At 42.2% G+C, this 21,954-nt stretch overlaps 1 protein-coding gene across 13 annotated transcripts in view; it reads right to left on the bottom strand.

The window, feature by feature from the left end:
* CACNB2 (calcium voltage-gated channel auxiliary subunit beta 2) overlaps positions 1 to 21,954 on the bottom strand; it is a 398,973-nt gene that overhangs the window by 33,358 nt on the left and 343,661 nt on the right. For all 13 annotated transcript variants that reach the window (XM_008002416.3, XM_008002420.3, XM_008002417.3 and 10 more), the window contains 3 exons: positions 11,296 to 11,418; positions 8,881 to 9,017; positions 3,364 to 3,440 (listed from right to left, as the gene is read on the bottom strand). In XM_008002416.3, the coding sequence (XP_008000607.3) occupies positions 3,364 to 3,440; positions 8,881 to 9,017; positions 11,296 to 11,418 (337 nt within the window). The remainder of the gene's footprint in view (positions 1 to 3,363; positions 3,441 to 8,880; positions 9,018 to 11,295; positions 11,419 to 21,954) is intronic.

Below are 21,954 nucleotides of genomic sequence, written 5' to 3'. Positions count from 1 at the left end.
TAGAAAGCCTTGGGAACATTTTATCTATCTGTCTATCTGTCTGTCTGTCTATCTATCTATCTATCTATCTATCTATCTATCTATCTATCTATCTATCTAAGACAGGGTCTCCCTCTGTTGCCCAGGCTGGAGTGCAGTGACATAATCATGGCTCACTGTAGCCTCAACCTCCTATACTCAAGTGAACCTCCTACCTCAGCCTCCCAAGGAGCCAGTACTACAGGCACACACCACCATACCCAGCTATTTTTTTTTTTTTTTAAAGAAACTGGGCCTCACTACATTGTCCAGGCTGGTCTTGAACTCCTGGGCTCAAGTGATCCTCCTGCCTCAGCCTCCCAAAGTGCTGGGATTACAGGCGTGAGCCATGGCACCCAGCACATTGTTTTGAAATTTAAGTTTTGGTCTTAAAGGCTTGGGTCAAGTTAAGCAGAGCTTGGGGTTGAGACATATGTACGCATGTGTGTGTGGGTGCGATGTACGTGTTCTGCAACTGGCTATGACACCATTGCCCAGATGTCAAGTGGGAAATTTTCCAAGTTCTTGACAGCATCCAAACCTATATACTTTAGGTAGATACTTATATTCTTTGGTCTAGCAGTGGGTGAGGGGAATAGTAGACAGGACCTCTAGAAACAAGATGAAAATGATCATTCCAGGCCCATCCACACTTGACAGCTGGAGCAGTTGTGCCTGGAGGTGGATTGGGAGAACTTCTCTTTAGAGCTCTCTGAAGGTTTCCTTTAAATCAGCTGAGCTATTGATATAAAAATTATCTCAGAGTCCTGATATGCTTATTATACATTATGTAGTTGGTTATAGCTCCAATTGACTCAGTCACCAGAAAAGTCACTTGAAAGTTGGTGTATCTCTACAAAACCTTGGTGAACATTTAAATCACCTTTTTAAATATTACACTCTTCATGGAACTTTACTTTTAGTAATGTCAAACATCTGCCTACAAAATGGAATGTTATTTTACAAGTATATGAACTTGTTCTTCAAAATGCATGCACCTCCTTTCATTATACAGACGGTCCTTGACATACAATGGTTCAACTTAAGATTGTGCAAGCTTATTACGAATTTTTCAGGACATAACTTCTTCAGAAGTCAAGGAACGTCTGAACTTTACGATGGTTTGACTTAGGACTTTTTACTGGGTCTGTCCACATGTTAAGTGCATTTTGAGTTACGATATTTTCCATGTATGAAGGGATTATTGAGGTGTATCTCTATCATAAGTGTAGGAGCATCTGTGTTGCCAAAACCACTGGAGGGCTACAATATGGCTGGAGGGAATGGAAGAATTTTTCTGATATATAGAAAGAAGTGAGGCTGACATTTGCGGGCAGAACTGCTGCTTTATCGCAAGGTGACATAGTCTTTTTCCATTTTAGGAGCCTAGTAGCAGTCCCTAGAAATCACCGAGATTGTCTTTGAGATATATAAGAAGAGTGTAAAGTTTATATAGGAATCCCTGCAACTTCACACATCTGAGAAGGAGCAGGATAGGCCTCCTTTCCTCTGTGGATTCAGGGGCTCCTTAATTATCAAGGGAAGGTATAAGCTTCACATAATACCTACAGGGGCTTTCATTTGCATTTCATGCATACTATTTTACTTAATTTTGAGCATCTTAGAATTGCTTGCTTCAAGTTATAAGTAGGTAGGTTTTGAATTAATTTGCTTCCTAAAGCAATTCATTTATTGTGCTCAGATTTTGCTCACTTAAAAAGTCCTGTATTACTGTGTAGAACTGGGAATTCCAAATAAACAGGAGACCAATGGTTTGAATTGCAAAGAAAGCCCATGATCAGTATCTTAGTTTGCTAAATGGCTGGGCATGGTGGCGCATGCCTGTCATCCCAACAGTTTAGGAGGCTGAAGAAGAGGATCCCTTGAACCCAGCAGTTTCAAGACCAGCCTGGGCAACATAGTCAGACTCCTTCTCTTAAAAAAAAAAAATCCTGTAGTTTTTGCTAAGAAGTCCTTGATTGGTCTCTAGAGGCCACCATCATTCAGGAATGAAGCTGATTATCAGTAACAGAGAAATCTTGTCCTTGAAGCACCTCCGTCACTGTGTGACTAGTTCCTTGATTTTTCCATAGTTGTGCAACTGTCTGTTTTTTATCTCTTCCCATTTCCAGCTTTCTAGAAATCACACACCGTATCATTTTGCTGAAACGCCCTGGCAGCCAACCTTTACAATCTTACTCTGATTCCCAAGTACAATTCTCTTAGCAAACTGAGATACTGATCATGTGCTTTTTTTGCAATTCAAATCATTGGTCTCCTGTGTATATAGAATTCCAAGTTCTACACAGAATAGGAGAGTTCCCAGATTTAGCAAATATAAATGCAGTTAAATCTGAATTTAAAACAATGTTTTAATATAAGTACGTTCCATACATTTTTAGTGTAAGTATGCCCCATACAATATGTACTTAAACTAGCAAATTATTGTTTATCTGAAATTGAAATTTAAGTAGGTGTGCTTTATTTTATCCAGCAACCATTAAGATGAACCCACCGCTTTGGAAAGACAACAGTAGTTACTCTTCCCACAAACATTTTCCTCTTTTTTCTATACTTCTTGTCTGTGTCTTCCACAGAACTTCCCTGGTAGAGCCCATGGCAGGCCAATCCTCTATCTTCAATTTACTCTCTGTTCCTTACCCTTCTAAAGCTTTTATCCTTCTATTTAATGTTAAGATTCTATCTCACATTGCGCTATGGTTGTTGGCGAGTATTCACCCATTTACTGCCCATGACAAGCGCCGTCACAGGGACTAGGGATTAAAGGTTAAATATGGCTGGGTGCGGCGGCTCACACCTGTAAACCCAGCACTTTGAGAGGCTGAGGCAGGTGGATCGCTTGAACTCACGAGTTTGAGACCAGCCTGGGCAACATGGTGAAACTCCGTCTCTACAAAAAATACAAAAATTAGCCAGGCATGGTGGTGTGCACCTGTAGTTCCAGCTACTTGGGAAGCGGAGGTGGAAAGATTGCTTGAGCCCTGGAGGCAGAGGTGCAGTGAGCTGAGATCATGCCACTGCACTCCAGCCTGGGCAACAGAGCGAGACTCTGTCTCAAAAAAAATTAAAAAGTTAAATACATTAATCACTTTGATCATCTACAGCAATGTAGAGTAAATACTTTGACATACTTTTTTTTCCAGCCAGAAAAAACATTTCCCCATAGTGTTTGTAACTCCAAAAGGGCATGCTTACTTCTGATTCCTTTTAATGTCTGTAGGGTTAACATAGTGATTCAGTGCATATGTAAATTCACAAAACTGGATAGGACTGGGGAAAGCATGAAATGCAATATGTATTATTTAGCATTTATCACCTACTTACCAGACGATGGAGGTGTTGATTTTCTGGAACTAGGTACTATGTCACCCAAACTGGATGATGAATTTCCTCCTGATTTACTGGAGTAAAGCAAAAATTTCTATTAAATCTGACACTTATTTCAGATCCTCAAATGTTTATATTACTCAATAAACATGATAATTCATTGTGTTTTTATTCAACTTTAAACTTATCTTTCATTTAAGGAAGAAAACAATATTTCCCAGTGGAGATTCCTGGTGTACTTGAAATAGGCACATGATGGTCTCTGATTTCAAATTGAAGGTTTAATTTTAAAAGGCCCCGAGAGAATGGAAGAGAACCAGTGTAATTTCTGCAGCCCTCAAGTTATCTGCCCAGATCACAAGATAGCAAAACAGCACAGATTTATTTTGCTTTTTAGTTTAGAGACCCTCAGAGGTGATGCATAGAACCTTAAGGCTAACACCCAAGATTAATATTTCCTTCTTGTTTGGTTGCAGCTCCTCTGTTTTAGGCTTATTTTATTAATAGTATACTAAGATTGAAAGCACGCAAGCTTTTATGAGCAACCTATCAAAGAACAACAGAGCCACATGAAAACTTGCCAACCACTAAAAGACACACGAAGAGACACGACTAAACAGAATATGATATGCTGTAGTCATCAGATAGTACCCAGAATATTTCTCAAGCATGACTCACATGGAGAATGAAACTTGGTTAATTTAGGAATAATCTGACCATCATACATTTCAGAACTACCAAATTCGAAAGTTTGATGTAAGATAAACTTCAGTGTCTCAGAAACGTTGGAGTTAATATTAGAACAACAGCATTTGTGTTTTTCACCAGCATACCGGCATGCTAAATAACATGTTACTGAATGACCCCTCTCTCAGATGAAGACGAGAAGAACATTTTAAATTTGGGCAAAATGATCTCACTGCCTAATGTTTATTATTATGGCCAAGCCAGGGTCTAGTTGAAAGAATGTGCTACACCGTTTATGCATCAAAGGGCAATATTTGCTTACGTAAATATTAATATGAAAATAAAAGTTTTATTAAAGTATAAGTAACAGGCTGAATGTTATTGCTACTGTTCTAGCATTTTTACGCATAAACATCAAAAACTATTAGGCAATTAGCAAGAGGGCTCTATATCTGTTTAAGGTTAAGAGATACTCAAATACATTTAGTAAGGGCATCAGACAGTATGCGAAATTAATGACAGGTGACATTTATAAAAGCAGTTTCTGGCAGTTATACAAGGACCTATTACCAAGACCAAAACATTTTTTTCCCAGAAGTTTTTTTTTTCCCCCCCTAAAGTATTAAGTCTAATTTCAGTTCAAGTTCATGGGTTTTATATTTCCTTTGAATTTTAGTAACAGCCAAATATTATTTGAGTTATATAAAATTGTGACAAATACTGCAAACGGTGACAATGGCTAGGATGCAGATTTGTCCCTGACTTTTAATTCTATTAAAATGCCAAGTTCTTGAATTGTACCCCAATTTCATTTCCATTGAGTTCTGTCAATTTTTATAATTTCTGTATCAGAGTTTTTAAAAACTGCCAGATTCTGGTTATGTCCTCAAAACAAAACTGCATTTAAAATGTTAGGAGAGGCCAGCACAGTGGCTCACGCCTGTAATCCCAACACTCTGGGAGGCCAAGGTGGGTAGATCACCTGAGGTCAGGAGTTTGAGACCAGCCTGGCCAACACAGTGAAACCCTGTATCTACTAAAAATACAAAAATTAGCTGGGCGTGGTGGCGCATGCCTATAGTCCCAGCTACAGAGAGAGAGGCGGGAGAGAGACTGAGGCAGGAGAATCATTTGAACCTGGGAGTAGAGGTCGCAGTAAGCCCAGATTGTGCCACTGCACTCAAGCCTGGGCACAGAGCGAGACTAGGAAAAAAAAAAAAAAAGAGAAATGTAAAAACCTGTGAAAGCAAGTAAAAGTATTTTCATATACTTAGGCAAAATCTTGAGACAAAATAAAATGAAGAAAATCAAAGAAAAAGATACATGGCTGTAAGAAAAGGTAACCGAGTTCTCTGGAGTAAGTTCTGAGATGTTACATTCCCTCAAATACGGATAACTCAGAATCCTAAGGAAAAAAATGCAAGAGCAAAACAACATATCTAATAAAGTAAATAATAACAGATGGCAATAACCATTTGTCCTGGGCTTGCTGTGCCTGGCAAGACCTGGCTCCTTAATTTGCAGTACAGCATGGAAGTCTGTACAGAATGGAGGTCAGGTTGCCATCTTGGTTCTGACGCTTACTAGCTCTGCGACCTTGGTCAAGTTCTCTAACTTCTCTTAACCTGTTTTCTCATCTGTGACCTGTAAGATCTAATACCCACTGCTCCCACAGGTCCTTATAAAGATGAGTGGAGCACTAATGTTAGCCTAGGGAAGCCCATTTGGGAGACACAGGAGACTACACTTCTCTGACAATTTTGGGAAAAATTTCTACTCCCTTTGAAGTTGTTCTCATTTCTTAGTTTCTGTGTGAAGAGGCAGAAAAAGACACAAGCCTACCTCTGCAAAATTCCATCCCAAATTCCCCAAAATGCATTCTACAAAACACTCTTCCTAAGACATTAACCAGAGGAGTTTTGATGAGAAAGTAATTTTAGTAAATACTTTAAAAAATTCCCATTCCACCAGAGATTCACAGTGTCCATGATCACATTAAAAGGCTCTGAAAAATCCTAAAGTAACTTTCTATTACCTAGAACTATCCTAAATGTATTTTATCTTGGAACCCCTTTCTCAAGTGATTTGACAAGAAAATTCTGAAAAATGCTGAATTGTCCTAACTAAAAACAAAACGTCCCCCAGCTGGGATAACTTCAAACCTCAACAAACTATATACTACCTAGTTGATAAGAGCAATGTCTACACCCTATTACAACAACATTTTTCCATATAAGGTGGTTTTTTGTTTGTTTGTTTTTTCAGACGGAGTTTCACTGTCGCCCAGGTTGGAACATGATCTCGGCTCACTGCAACCTCCGCCTTCCAAGTTCAAGTGATTTTCATACCTCAGGCTCCTGAGTAGCTGGGATTACAGGCATGCACCACCACGCCCAGCTACTTTTGTATTTTTAGTAGAGACGGGGTTTCACCATGTTGGCCAGGCTGATCTCAAACTCCTGGCCTCAAGTGATCCACCTGCTTTGGCCTCCCAAAGTGCTGGGATTACAGGCATGAGCCACCGCGCCTGGCCATAAGGTTCTGTTAACTAGTATTATGATACCATTTTCAATACAGAGGGTAGGAAAACACAAAATAAGGCCAATGGAACGTTAAGAATTGAAAGAATACTATCAGGTCTTCGAACACCCTGCAGGCAAAATGCAGATACGTTATTTACATGCCTCTACTTTTTTTTTCTCATTAAGAAATGCATTTTCAACAAAAGTTTAATATTTAATATTGCATATAAAATATGCATTATATATACGTTGGCCTAATGAATAATTTACTGCTGCTAATGATAATAATGGTACATGTCCAGGTTTGTTACACAGGTAAATTGCATGTCTCAGGGATTTGGTGTACAGATTATTTTGTCACCCAGATAATGAACATAACACACCAGGAGGTGGTTTTTCTGATCCTCACCCTCCCCCGATCCTCCACCCTCAAGTAGTCCCCAGTATCCAGTGTTCCCTTCCTGGTGTCTGTATGTTCTCAATGTTTAGTTCTCACAAGTGAGAACATGCAGTATTTGTTTTTGTTTGTTTGTTTTTGTTTTTTTGAGATGGAGCCTCACTCTGTCGCCAGGCGGGAGTGCAGTGGCGCGATCTTGGCTCACTTCAACCTCCGCCTCCAGGGTTCAAGCGATTCTCCTGCCTCAACTTCTCAAGTAGCTGGGACTACAGGCACATGCCACCATGCCCAGCTAATTTTTGTATTTTTTTTTTTTTTTTTTTTAGTAGAGATGGGGTTTCACCATGTTGCCCAGGATGGTCTCAATCTCTTAACCTTGTGATTAGCCCGCCTCAGCCTCCCAAAGTGCTGGGATTACAGGTGTGAGCTACTGCGCCCGGTCCCCGTATTTGGTTTTCTATTCCTGTGTTAGTTCGCTTGGGATAATGGCCTCCAGCTCCATCCAGGTTGCTGCAAAGGACATGATCTTGTTTTTTGTTTTTTGTTTTTTTTGAGATGGAGTCTCATTCTGTTGCCCAGGCTGGAGTGCAATGGCACGATCTGGGCTCACTGCAACCTCCACCTCCCGGATTCAAGTAATTCTCCTGCCTCAGTCTCCTGAGTAGCTGGGATTACAGGTGCCCAACACCACACCCGGCTAATTTTTGTATTTTTAGTAAAGATGGGGTTTCAACATGTTGGCCAGGGTGGTCTTGAACTCCTGACCTCAGGTGATCCGTCTCCCTCAGCCTCCCAAAGTTCTGGGATTACAGGCATGAGCCACTGCGCCCAGCCAATCTTGTTCTTTTTTATGCACGCCTCTTTTATCTGACTGAATGCATCTCACCATCCGAGCACTCTCAATAACCCAGGAATTAATGAAAGTCAGTTCTGGGGTGGAGGTCTCAAAACACAGAGGAATCCATCTGAACTAAATGAACTTGACAATTATAAAAAGCCAGTTAATGAGGATGGGTATTCCAAACCACAAAGCATATTCTGTTTCACTCATCTGCTGATGCTTGAAAAAAATACTTGCTAACATTAAAGTATTATCACTGACAAACGGATTTGCATTTTAGATAAACAAATAAGATGTAAGATGGAGAAAACAGAAATCCAGCGATTCACATTTAAGAAAGGCCTTGCCCATGTCCCATCCTTTCACATAGGGAGAGGCATGCTGCATCCCTAGACCCGTCTGCATATGATTCCATGTAAAATTCAGTATGTGTATGAGAAGGCTTTCTAGCGATTCTTTTAGAGAGGGGCAGACAACCTCACGAATCCTAGGAGGGATTATTCAGCCCCAGCTTCTTACATAACTCATCTAATTGCCATCTGCACAGGCAGTTTTAACTTGTTTCATACTTTGCTTCTCTTTAAGTGCTTAACAGTGGGTAGAACTGAAAATTGAGTTTCTCAGGTGAAAATGAAACTAACAGATGACAAGAGCTGCCATTTCCTGATGATGTCTGAGACTGTCATCTCCCAAACATCTCCTAGACATACCAGGCAGCTACAGACAGTGGGATTAGTCACCAGGGCTATTCTGTGCCAGACTATTTTTCAGTAAACGATTAAGGTTTCAGAATTTTCTCAGCACTGGAGCCTGGATTTAATACTCTGTGACCTTAGCTCTTTTCATTAATGATAATAATTTGATACTTCCCCAAATAGGATGAAAATCAGGTGGTGGATTGAAGTTTTTTAAATGCAGGAAAATGCAAGATTTGTGATGCTATCAATAAACCATATCACCAGCCTCCTTGTTAATACATAATAAAGGATATAGAATACAGCAGACAACAGTACACAGATAGTGGTATAATCTAAGTTTTATGCAAACACTTGACACCTGTCTCATACCTGGAGTAGAATTTCCCTTGCTTGGCTCTCTGTTCATGCTGCAGCCTCATGTTTTCTAGTTTTACTGGGCTTGGAATGAATCCGATTTCACAGCCTTCTTTTACCAGTCTCCCTATCCACCAGTCATTGTTAAATTTCTAAACACAAAATCAAAAGCATTAAAAATCAGTGCACAGAAGGTCAAATCCTTGTTCTTCCACACTATTTTCAGTGGAGAGAAATATGGCAATGACAATGAACTATGCCTCAAATATTATCATTCAAGAAACCCTTTGGCTCATGGGTTTCACATGTAAGAAATGTTTTTAGTGTCCTCAGCAATCTGTCAAAGGCTCTTCGTTCCTTGTCTGTCCTGGTGCTGCCATAGGACCAGGCTGAATTCCATTGCAGCAGCTGCTGTCACCTTGAGTAGGGATAAGCTCTCTGGGTTCAAAGAATAACAGCCCATCCTACCAAGAGATCTTTAGGAAGTAGTGTTACAGAAATTCCCCTTATATAATCAGACCAATTGGAAGTATTGAGAGAAAGAGATAAATATTGAAGTCTACCTTAAATATTTCATGTCACAGGACAATTTACCTTTGTGCAAACAGTTTTATAATTACACAGTGCGATGTTCACAGATGATTTCTCTACTTGTGTGATGTTGACAATTTATCTCTTGCAGGTAGAATATGTATCTTAAATCTTTATGATCTGCCTTCATTTTCCTTGATGGAATAAATCTGTCCTTGAACACTTCAAAGAAGAACATACATTCTGTTTTTCCCCTTTCCCCTTTCAGCACCAACCATCAAGAAGAGACCCCGTAATAATCTAACTTCCTGGTATTAAGTGAGATTCTAGGCACAGCATCACTTCTGATAACTTTTTCTATTGTTCCCACCAAGCCAGTATTTGACATCTCTTTTCAGAGGTTACCAAAATGGTAGGCTCTAAATTCTCTAGGCTGTTTTATTTTTAATCGAGATAGGGTCTTGCTCTGTCGCCCAGGCTGGAATACATTGACATGATCCCGGCTCACTTCAGTCTTGAACTCCCAGGCTCAATCAATCCACTAGCCTCAGCCTCCTGAGTAGCTGGGACTCCCAGTGTGTGCCACCATGCCCAGCTAATTTTTTTTTTTTTTTTTTTTTTTTGGTAGAGATGGGGTTTTGCCCTGTTGCCCAGGCTGGTCTCAAACTCCTGGGTTCAAGAGATCAGGCTTCCTCGACCTCTCAAAGCGCTTGGATTACAGGCATAAGCCATAGTATCCAGGCTTCTAGGTTCTTTTTTTTTTTTTTTTTTTAGACTGAATTTCGCTCTGTCGCCAGGCTGGGGTGCAGTGGCGCGATCTCGGCTCACTGCAACCTCCGACTCCCTGGTTCAAGCTATTCGCCTACCTCAGCCTCCTAAGTAGCTGAGATAACAGGCATATACCGCTACACCCAGCTAATTTTTGTATTTTTAGTGGAGACAGGGTTTCGCCATGTTGGCCAGGATGGTCTTGGTTTCCTGACCTTGTGATCCGCCCGCCTTGGCCTCCCAAAGTGCTGGGATTACAGGCATGAGCCACTGCGCCCAACCCTAGGCTCTTAATTGGCAGTCATCAACTCCTTTGCTGACAGCCTTTAGTGCAGTGAAGAGATTAAATTTACACATGCTTCCTATAACATATTATACCCTACATGGAAGGGCTCCAAGTATAAATTCCTCCAGGTCCAAGAAAAACCTCAGGATCACACACTGAGAATATTCTACAGGGGAAATTTCTGGTCAGTTAACACAGTGCTCCACAAGGCAGGCATTTGATAAATGTTGACTCCAAGCAAAGCTTAATTAAGGATGAATGTTTCCAGTTTGCAGGTTGTATCATTGCTCACTAAAAGGTGGAGACATTTAGCATGTGGGAAAAGGACTTTTCCTGATACCTCTTTGTTGCCTTACTGGCATCAATGCTTACCATTCTCTCATCCACTGCAGAAATTTAGCATTTAAGGAGGAAAAAGGGCATCAGTAGTTTGAGTTTAGACACTGCCAGCAGAGAGGAGTCATGAATTCTAGATATTATTATTAAACCTTCCCCAGATTGCTAGACTTCAGGCATCAGAAAACTACACCTAGTCAAGGTGAAACATTAAAAGAAGAAGTACAGGTTAAGTATAAAAAAGGATCATCTACTCTAGCAGTTCCCAATTTCTGGGCCACAGAGCCCCAGGGAGCGCTGAAGTTATTGCAAGACGCCCGTGACTTCTTTCCACTTTAAAAGGTATATTTATATTAGCAGAGGTTGAGAGCCATTGATTTAGTATGTATGTTATACAACTGCAGTGATGTGCAATGCTGCTTCACAGAAACGGCATCTGAATAGGAAATAAGAAATGGTATGTCAAGGTGAAACACCATGCTGATAGAAAATGAAATTATTCTCCTTACTTCCTTAACATGCAGAAAATCTTTTGCTTCGAATGAGATGGCCATGCCAGGCACTGGAACATCATCTTCATGGGCCGCACTGTAGCTGACATTTGTCCGAACTGCAAATGCCACGGGCTTTGTCTAAAGTGGGAAAAGAAAGAGGGAAAAAAATAAGAGCAAAACAACAGTGTCCCTCCTTTTTCCCCTCAAATACAAAGATACACTGAATAACTGCTGTAATCGATGTTGGTTTTCCCCGCTGCATTGGTTCTTTATCACAAAACAGCTTGTTCGTATTCACAACATGTGAAATCTCCTAGCTCTGAGCTACTAACACCCATTTCTGAACTAGAAAAAGCCATTGTTCTCTTTGAAAGCACTACAAGTAAAGACGGCGAAGATGAGCCACAGAAATACGTGTTTTCAACATTGGCGCTTGTAGCAACTGTAAATCAGGAAACACAAACGTGAATAAAATGCCCAGTTCTTCAGTTTCAGTGGAAAGGACTTAGTAACTGCCTCACTACCCCAAACATCTACTTTAATTAATTCATCATTAATGACATAATTCTGAAAGGTACAGCCTTTTGAATGAAAAAAGAACCAGGGAATATATGCTATAACTATAGCAGCTCTTATTCATGGCTGCAACGAATTATGAAAGCCATGACCTTTTCTTCTATTATTTCTCCTCCTTGAGTTCGTTCAACTACTAAAGATGATATTAATTAAGCTCTCTTTCCTTCTTTGATGCTTTGAAATTTTACAGATAAAGGGCCGGAAGTGGTGGCTCACGCCTGTAATCCCAGCATTTTGTGAGGCCAAGGCAAGAGGATTGCTTGAGCCTGGGAGTTCAAGATCAGCCTGGGAACACAGCAAGACCTCTTCTCACTAAAAATCAAAAACAAAAATTAGCTAGGTGTGGTGGCAGGCACCTAACTCCCAACAACTTGGGAGGCTAAGGCAAGAGGATCACTTCAGCCCAGGGGGTCTAGGCTGCAGTGAGCTGTGATCACGCGACTGCACTCCAGCCTGGGGGACAAAGTCAGTCCCTGTCTCAAAAAAAAGAAAAAAACAAATCAAACCAAAAGAATTTACAGATAAGCATTTATTCTCTCTTTAGCTAATACCTATTTATCCACAAGGTGGAAAAAACAGGTAAGCTCAGAAATGGTGAAAATGGTATTGTTCTAAGTGGTATTGTATTTCCCCATTATGGGCAAGTGGATTGCTTCTATATATTTCTTTCTTTCCTTTCTTTTTTTTTTTTTTTTTTTTTTGACAGAGTCTCACTGTGTAGCTCAGGCTGCAGTGCAGTGGTGCAATCTCAGCTCACTGCAACCTCCTCCTCTGGAGTTCAATTGATTCTCCTGCTTCAGCCTCCCGAGTAGCTGGGATTATAGACGTGAGCCACCATGCCCAGCTAATTTTTTGTATTTTTAGTAGAGACAAGGTTTCACTGTGTTGGCCAGGCTGGTCTAGAACTCCTGACCTTGGGTAATCTGCCTGCCTCAGCCTCCCAAAGTGCTAGGATTACAGGTAGGAGCCACCATGCCCGGCCTCTTCTATATATTTCTTTTTTTTTTTTTTTTTTTTTGAGGCGGAGTCTTGCTCTGTCGCCCAGGCTGGAGTGCAGTGGCACTATCTCGGCTCACTGCAAGCTCCGCCTCCTGGGTTCACGCCATTCTCCTGCCTCAGCCTCCCGAGTAGCTGGGACTACAGGCACCTGCCACCACGCCCGGCTAATTTTTTTGTATTTTTAGTAGAGATGGGGTTTCACTGTGTTAGCCAGGATGGTCTCGATCTCCTGACCTCGTGATCCACCCACCTCGGCCTCCCAAAGTGCTGGGATTACAGGCTTGAGCCACCGCGCCCGGCTATATTTCTTATATACATGATATATACAAAGCAACATAGTTTTTCATGTGATATTCCTTTTAACCAACCTTTTTTTTTTTTTTTTTTTGTGGAGACAGAGTTTCACTCTTGTTGCCCAGGCTGGAGTGCAATGGTACGATCTGGGGTCATTGCAACCTCCATCTCCTGCGTTCAAGTGGTTCTCCTGCCTCAGCCTCCCAAGTTGCTGGGATTACAGGTGCCTGCCACCACGCCCAGCTAATTTTTTGTATTTTTAGTAGAGATGGGGTTTTACCATGTTGGTCAGGCTAGTCTTGAACTCCTGACCTCACGTGATCCGCCTGCCTCGGCCTCCCAAAGTGCTGGGATTACAGGCGTGAGCCACCACACCTGGCTTAATCTATTCTTTAAAAAAATTATTTCAACCTCTCAGGAGGAAGGAGCAGTTTCTCCCTAATCAATGAGCTCTTTACCTGGACTTGCCAGAGAAGACAAGGAGGAGCTGGAGTAGAGAGAACCCATGTTCATTTCCAAATTTTCCAAAGTTAATTTGTTCTACCTGACTGTTGTCTGGGTTGAAGACTGAATTAAGAGCCCTAATGTTACTAAGGTCTAGTCACAATCTGCAGATTGGGAAAGGAGGACCAAACTCTGGATATAGGCACAATCGACATGAGGTGAATTTAAATATTTGGAAGCCAGTTCTTGACATCCACTATAATTTTTTTTTTTTTTTTTTTTTTTTGAGACTGAGTCTCACTGCAGCGCCCAAGCTGGAGGGCAGTGGTGCGATCCTGGCTCACTGCAACCTCTGCCTTCCAGGTTCAAGCGATTCTTCTACCCTAGCCTCCCGAGTAGCTGGGATTACAGGCATGTGCCACCATGCCTGGCTAATTTTTGTATTTTTAGTAGAGATGGGGTTTCACCATATTGACCAGGCTGGTCTCGAATGACATCCACTGTAATTTTTAATGATACAAGGGATGCTGCTGCTTGTGTGGAAATATGGGAATTAAAAATACACATAAATAAAAGGTGTCTATAGCTGTACCACTGAAACACGAAACACAATCCTTGATAGTATGATGTTTCTTTTTTTTTTTTTTTTTTTTTTTTTTTTTGAGATGGAGTCTTGCTCTGTCGCCCAGGCTGGAGTGCAGTGGCGCGATCTCGGCTCACTGCAAACTCTGCCTCCGAGGTTCACACCATTCTCCTGCCTCAGCCTCACGAGTAGCTGGGACTACAGGCGCCTGCCACCACACCTGGCTAATTTTTTGTATTTTTAGCAGAGACGGGGTTTCACCATGTTGGCCAGGATGGTCTCGATTTCCTGACCTTGTGATCAGCCTGCCTCGGCCTCCCAAAGTGCTGGGATTACAGGTGTGAGCCACTGTGCCCGGCTGACAGTATGTTTCTATCTTTTTCTAGAATTTTTCTTAAATATATGAAGTTTACTTCTAGAGCTACAATCATACTGTATTGCATTTCATCCAATATTAAAAAAAATGAAAAAACAAAACATATATATTTTTTTAAAAAGCCAGGTGCTGTGGCTCATGCCTGTAAATCCCAATACTTTGGGAGGGCATGGTGGGAGCATCACTTGGGCCCAGGAGTTTGAGACCAGCCTGGGCAACAAAGTGAGACCTTGTCTCTTACACACACACACACACACACACACACATACACACACACACACACACACACACACAGTTTTTCAAGTGATATACTTTTAAAAATATATTTTGGCCAGGTGCGGTGGCTCATGCCTATAATCCCAGCACTTTATGGGAGGCCGAGGCAGGAGGATCACCTGAGGTTGGGAGTTCAAGACCAGCCTGAATGAACAACATGGAGAAACCCCATGTCTACTAAAAATACAAAATTAGCCAGGCATGGTGGCAGGCGCCTGTAATGCCAGCTACTCAGGAGGCCGATGCAGGAGAATCACTTGAACCTGGGAGGCGGAGGTAGCAGTGAGTCAAGATCGCACCACTGTACTCCAGCCTGGGCAATAAGAGCAAAACTCTGTCTCATAAATACATAAAATAAAATAAAATATATTTTTAAACTACCTTGGCCAGGTGCAGTGGTTCACGCCTACAATCCCAGCACTTTGGCAAGCCAAGGCAGGCGGATCACCTGAGGTCAGGAGTTTGAGACCAGCCTGGCCAATATGGTGAAACCCAGTCTCTACAAAAATAGAAAAATTAGCTGGTCACAATTATATCACAATTGGTGTATAATTCCAGGGACCATAGGTAATAAGGTTCTGCTCTTAGATTGAGATGTTAAGTTGGAACATGCCTCCTTTCTTGCCTCACCTCCTGTAACCAATGATGCTACCATTAGATGTGGTTTATATAGAATTAGCTTTACAAAACTAGGAAAGAAGAGCAGCAGATACCAATTCCTCAATATCTTTACTTCAGGAACTGTATTTCTAAAATTAGACTAGAGTACAGTCAAGGAATGCGGGGGACAGATGTAGCCAAGATAAAAGACCCCAGGATGCTAAACCAGAGAGGCCAATGACAATGTCACTTCTGATTCCCTGGTCTCACTTCAGCTTGCAGTGTGTCTATAATGTGGAAGGTATTCTCCATATTAATTTCATTCCTATGGGTTCAAGAATAAGGGATTTTAAGTGGACTTGGACTTGAATGTTGATTCTGCCATTTATTAGGTGAGTGGCCTAGGCAAATTCTTTAGTCTCATTGAGCATATTTTCACATGGCTAAAACTAGGGTAAAAGCACCATTCTTTAAGGTAATGAGAATACAGAAAATGGATTGCATCAGGCTAGGCTAGTATTGGGTATATAGTCATCCCTTGATATCTGCCATGATATTGTTTCCAGGACCCCCAAAATCTAAAGATGTTCAAGTCCTTGATATAAAACAGTGTACTTGGCTGGGCTCAGTGGCTCACGCCTGTAATCCCAGCACTTTGGGAGGCAGAGGTGGGCAGATGAGATCAGGAGTTTGAGACCAGCCTGACCAACATGGAGAAACCCTGTCTCTACTAAAGATACAAAAATTAGCCAGGCGTGGCGCGGACCTGTAATCCCAGCTACTCAGGAGGCTGAGGCAAGAGAATTGCTTGAACCTAGGAGGCGGAGACTGCAGTGAGCCGAGATCGTGCCACTGCACTCCAGCCTGGGCAACAGAGACTCCATCTCAAACAAACAAACAAAGAAATAGCATACTATCTGTGCATAACTGCACACATCCTCTGTATGCTTTATCTCTAGATCACTTGTAATACCTAAGACAAGATAAACGCTACACAATTAGTTATTCAATTGTATTGCTTTTTATGTCTATCATTCTTACTGTTGTAACTTTTCTTTAACATTTTCAATCCACAGTTGGTTGAATCCATGAATGTGGAACCCATGGATAAAGAGAGCTATGTAAGTGCTTATTAATAGGCATTTGCTATATACCAAAATAAATGCTACACATAAGTAAATATTTCTCCATATTTACCCCTCGTTAAGACCCAGTACAAGTCATTTCCTGTGTGCTCTTCCACTGTAAATGTCCTCAAACCAAACTTATCCACACAGTTTAATATCTGCCACAAGCACGACACAAATTGCCGCGCTGTTAAAGTCAAGATGCTTTTCCGTGATACAGGTTCTTTCATATTCTCTGGGACTTTAGCAAATGGTAAGATTTTCCTATATTCATTTTCTTTTCTTTTCTTTTCTTTTTTTTTTTTTTTTTTTTTTTTTTGAGATGGAGTCTTGCTCTGTCACTCAGGCTGGAGTGAAGTGGTGCGATCTTGGCTCGCTGCAATCTCTGCCTCCCAGGTTCAAGCGATTCTCTTGCCTCAGCCTCCCAAGTAGTTGGGACTACAGGCGCATGCCACCACACCCTTCTAATTTTTGTATCTTTAGTAGAGACGGGGTTTTGCCACATTGACCAGGCTGGTCTTGAACCTCAGGTGATCTTGACCTCAGGTGATCCGCCTGCCTTAGCTTCCCAAAGTGCTGGGATTACTGGCGTGAGCCACCATGCCTGGCCAGGTTTTCCCATACTCACTTTGTTTACAGTGTTCTATCTTGATAGGGTTTGAATTTGTGTCCCTGGCAAACTCATGTTGAATTATAATCCCCAGTGTGGGAGTGGGACCTGGTAGGAGGTGATTGGATCATAGGGGTGGATTTTCCCCTTTGGTGCTATTCTCATAAGAGTTCTCACAAGATCCGGTTGTCTAAATGTGTGTGACACCTCCCGCCTGTCTCTCTCTCCCGCCAGCGCCAGCCATGTATGACATGCCTGCTTTCCCTTCACCTTCCTAGATGACTGTAAGTCTCCTGAGGCCTCCCCAAGAAGCCAGATGCCAACATGATTCCTGTACAGCTTGCAGAACTGTGAGCCAATTGAACCTCTTTTCTTGATAAATTACTCAGTCTCAGGTATTTCTTTATAACAGTGTAACAATGCAGGAATGTACTGATACATATCTCTTTAATTCTGATTTTCTTTGATAGTCCTCAAATGCTAAAGTTTTTTTTCTTTTCTTTTTTTTTTTTTAAACCAACTTGAAGTTCCAAGGGAATATCCCTTCAGGAATCATTGAATTTTTATCCATGAAACCATTTGTTAATCAAATGTATCCTGTTTTAAGTTGACATCTTCATTTTTGGCTTAATCTCAGAATGGTAAAGAGCCACATGGAACTCTTCCCTCTTACCATTCAGGGCTCTTGCCCTTGTTCACATTCCAAAATTTACTTTTAGTCCGGAAGCCTATCGGATTGTTTTTTCCCTAGACAGGGTCTTTCTGTCGCCCAGACTGGAACGAAGTGGTACAATCATGGCTCACTGTAGCCTCAACCTCCTAGGCTCAAACAATCCTCCAGTCTCAGCCTCCTGAGTAGCTGGGACTACAGGCTCATGCCACCATGCCCAGCTAATTTTTTTTTACTTTTTGGAGAGATGAGGTCTCGCTTTGATGCCCAGGTTGGTCTTGAACTCCTGACCTCAAGTGATCCTCCCACCTTGGCCTCCCAAAGGGCTGAGATTATAGGTGTAAGCCACCGCACCCGGCCCTACCAGATTTTTATGATTTTCCAGCATCATGGCCCTGGGGCATGGTTCAGCTCATTCCTAGTTCACTCCTGCATGGTCCTTCATAAATACTGATGAATATAAGTGATTCTTGGATATGAATGTTTGAGGCCAGTGGGCCACTTTTCTTCGTATTTTGCTTTCTCTTTAAGGTAAAGAAAAGTCCCAAGAAGCAAGAACAAACAGAAGCCAAGAAATCTTGGTTTTCCAGAGGCTTTACGGGAACACCAGGAACAGTGGGGACTGTGATAAGACACTGACACAGTGCTCTGGGACATGCTGGGACACAAGAGGTGCTCTGGTTCTTGAGGAAAGCAAACCTATTCCAGATCCCAAGGCCAAATGTAACTGCAGTCCACGCTAGTTAATAGGTTCTCCTTCAAGCTGTCCTTTTCCTGCCACCCTCTAACCCCACAGGTTTGTCTGAAAGCCTTGGTCATAGCTGTAGGGTAAGATGGGGAAGAAAAGCAGAAGGCACAGATGTAGACATAGCCCACAGCCCTATGTAGGATACTGTAGAAGGAGCTTCAGGGATGGCTGTTGTGGAATCGTATTGAAATCCACATTTAGATTTAGATTCATCCTGCTCTACAGAATCATTAGGATACTACATTGGTTGGGAGACAATATGGTCCTTCATTTCACTTCCACTGAACCTCTATTAACATCCTAAGGACTTTATTGCCAGGCCAGTGTCAGAGCTGGAGTCTGCTTTTGCAGATTCTACCTGGATTCCTGACCAACTTGTTTTGCGGCTATGGAGGGTCAGTCCCATGAGGTGATGTGAAACTTTTCTACCAGTTTTTGCTTCTCCCTGTTCCAAGCCAAGACAAAAAGGAATTGATTCCTTTTCCAGTTTCGGCTACTGTTGACATGGCATATGAGCACATGTTACACAGCATGAGGGTGACTGGTCAGTCACCTATGCATTGTGGCCCCCTTTTTGGGATAAAGAATTAAAAGTTTGCTGCATATTGGTTTGTGGACTAAACCTGAACAGATCCTCAAAATAAATTCGTAAATACCAATTTGCAGAAGAGTGGCAACTCTTTATCTAGATAATAATGTAAAAGTACTTTAAAAACACCAAGGTTGGTCGCGTGCAGTGGCTCACATCTGTAATCAGAGGCAGGCAGATCGCTTGAGCCCAGGAGCTTGAGACCAGCCGGGGAAACATGGTGGAACTCTGTCTCTACCAAAAATACAAACAAGAGCCAGGCGTGGTGGTGTGCACCTGTGGTCCCAGCTACTCAAGAGGTTGAGGTGGGAGGATCGCTTGAGCCCAGGAGGTCAAGGGTGCAGTGAGCCACGATCACGCCACTGCACTCCAGCCTGGGTGACAGAAAGAGAACCTGTCTCAAAACCCAGAAACTAAAAACCAAGGCCATGTCTTGTTCAACACTGTGTCTCCAGTATGTTTCCAATCAATATATATTGAGAATGGAATGTGTAAGTGTTAAGAGATGTTAAGAAATTCACATTCTCTTCTTCCAGGTCCTTCTTTACCTTGATATGACATTCCTACTTTGGGAATGTCTGCCAATGGACAAGCAATGTGCTGTATATTATACATATATTGCTGCATTTCATTTCACCCCAGCTACAATCGTTTTATTCCAAGGTGAAGAAACTGAGGCTGAAAAAAGTTCTCCCAGCCATTCATTGTGGCACACGCCTGTAGTCTCAGCTATTCAGGAGGCTGAGGCAACAGGGTGGCTTGAGTTCAGGAGTTTGAATCTAGCCTGGGCAACATCACAAGATCCTTTCTCTGAAAAAATAAAAAAGTAAAATTTTAAGACAACATTTGTGAAAGATTTTTTTTTTTTTTTTTGAGATGGAGTTTCACTCTTGTTGTCCAGGCTGGAGTGCAATGGTAAGGTCTCGACTCACTGCAACCTCCACCTCCCAGGTTCAAGCAATTCTCCTGCCTCAGCCCACCAAGTAACTGGAATTACAGGCACCCACCACCATGTCCAGCTAATTTTTTGTATTTTTAGTACAGACGGGGTTTCACCATGTTGGCCCGGCTGGTCTCAAACTCCTGGCCTCAGGTGCTCTACCGCCTTGGCCTCCCAAAGTGCTGGGATTACAGGCATGAGCCACCGCACCTGGCTGAAGATTTTTTTTTTTTAATGTTCTCCCAGGCCATAAGCCTTAGAAGTGGTGTTAAAATCTCTCTCCAAAGCTTGTGTTCCTCCTATAGTACTAGAGTGCTTTTCATTTAAAGAGGTGTGCAGATGGCAATTCGACAGCATTTACATGTTTATGTGAAATTTTGAACACTTGAAAGTTATAATCTACAAAATGCTAACAACTGGTTGGTAAAAAGAAAGGCAAAAAACGATTGGGCCCAGGTCTGCCTTGTAGTGTGACACTAAATGAGTACATGTTAGAATGATGGGTGTCCCTCATAAAGGTAACCTATTCCTTTTAAGTGCAAAGATGTACTTAAAAAACTTGAGGTTCAGGAAATCAACAGCAATGTCAAATCATGATTTTTTTTTTTTTTTTTTTTTTTTTTTGAGACAGAGTCTTGCTCTGTGACTCAGGCTGGAGTGCAGTGGCACAATCTTGGCTCACTGCAAGCTCCGCCTCCCAGGTTCACGTTATTCTCCTGCCTCAGCCTCCCGAGTAGCTGGGACTACAGGTGTCTGCCACCATGCCCAGCTAATTTTTTGTATTCTTAGTAGAGACGGGGTTTCACTGTGTTAGCCAGGCTTGTCTTGATCTCCTGACCTCGTGATCCACCCGCCTCGGCCTCCCAAAGTGCTGGGATTACAGGCGTGAGCCACTGTGCCCGGCCCAAATCATGATTTTTATTTATTTAGATCTACCATTTCTCTCTTTACATCTCTTTTTCACCATCTATAAAGCTATATTTCATGAATGGCTGGGTGCAGTGGCTCACACCTGTAATCCCAGCACTTTGAGAGGCCAAGGCAAGAGAATCACCTGAGGTCAGGAGTTTGAGACCAGTCAGGGCAACATGGTGAAACCCCGTCTCTACTAAAAATACAATTTGCATGACTTTTTGCTCCCTCTTTAGAACTAGGGTTGCTGCGGCCTTTCAGTGTTTCCTGTGCAGGACCCTTGGCGTGGAACTTTAAAAACTATGAAACCATGTATGTCTTTTTTTTTTTTCTTTCTTGAGACGGAGTCTCACTCTGTTGCCCAGACTGGAGTGCAGTGTGGCAGGATCTCAGATCACTGCAACCTCCGCCTCCTGGGATCAAGCGACTCCCCTGCCTCAGCCTCCAGAGTAACCGGGACTATAGGCGTCCACCAACACACCCAGCTACTTTTTGTATTTTTAGCAGAGACAGGGTTTCACTATGTTGGCGAGGCTGGTCTCTAACTCCTGACCTCAGGTGATCCACCCACCTAGGCTTCCCAAAGTGATGGGATTACAGGCGTGAGCCAGCACGCCCGGCCACAAGTCAGTCATCTTGAGAAGGCTGCTGAAGAGACCAACCACCTGGTTTCACCACCTCCCTTCCCACCCTGACTCCAGCACCATTACTGATACATGAGCTAGAAATAAATTATTTCGGCAAATAGTAAGGGTAAGAGAGTCCTCGGTAAGGCTTCCTTCTAATAAAACGCAGACCCCAAATCGTTTGTTTTCTAACAAAAAGCAGCCTGAAAAATCAAGCTGCAAGCATAGATGAGCAAGCTAAAAGCTTGCATAGGTAAATGCCGCAGCTGTGCCAATAGACAAAGGCTACCTGGGGGCCAGGCAC

Source organism: Chlorocebus sabaeus, chromosome 9 (genome assembly GCF_047675955.1).
Source record: "Chlorocebus sabaeus isolate Y175 chromosome 9, mChlSab1.0.hap1, whole genome shotgun sequence".
NCBI lineage: Eukaryota > Metazoa > Chordata > Mammalia > Primates > Cercopithecidae > Chlorocebus > Chlorocebus sabaeus.
The sequence above is the reverse complement of the archived record's forward strand: the minus strand, read 5'-3'. Positions and strand labels throughout refer to the sequence as shown.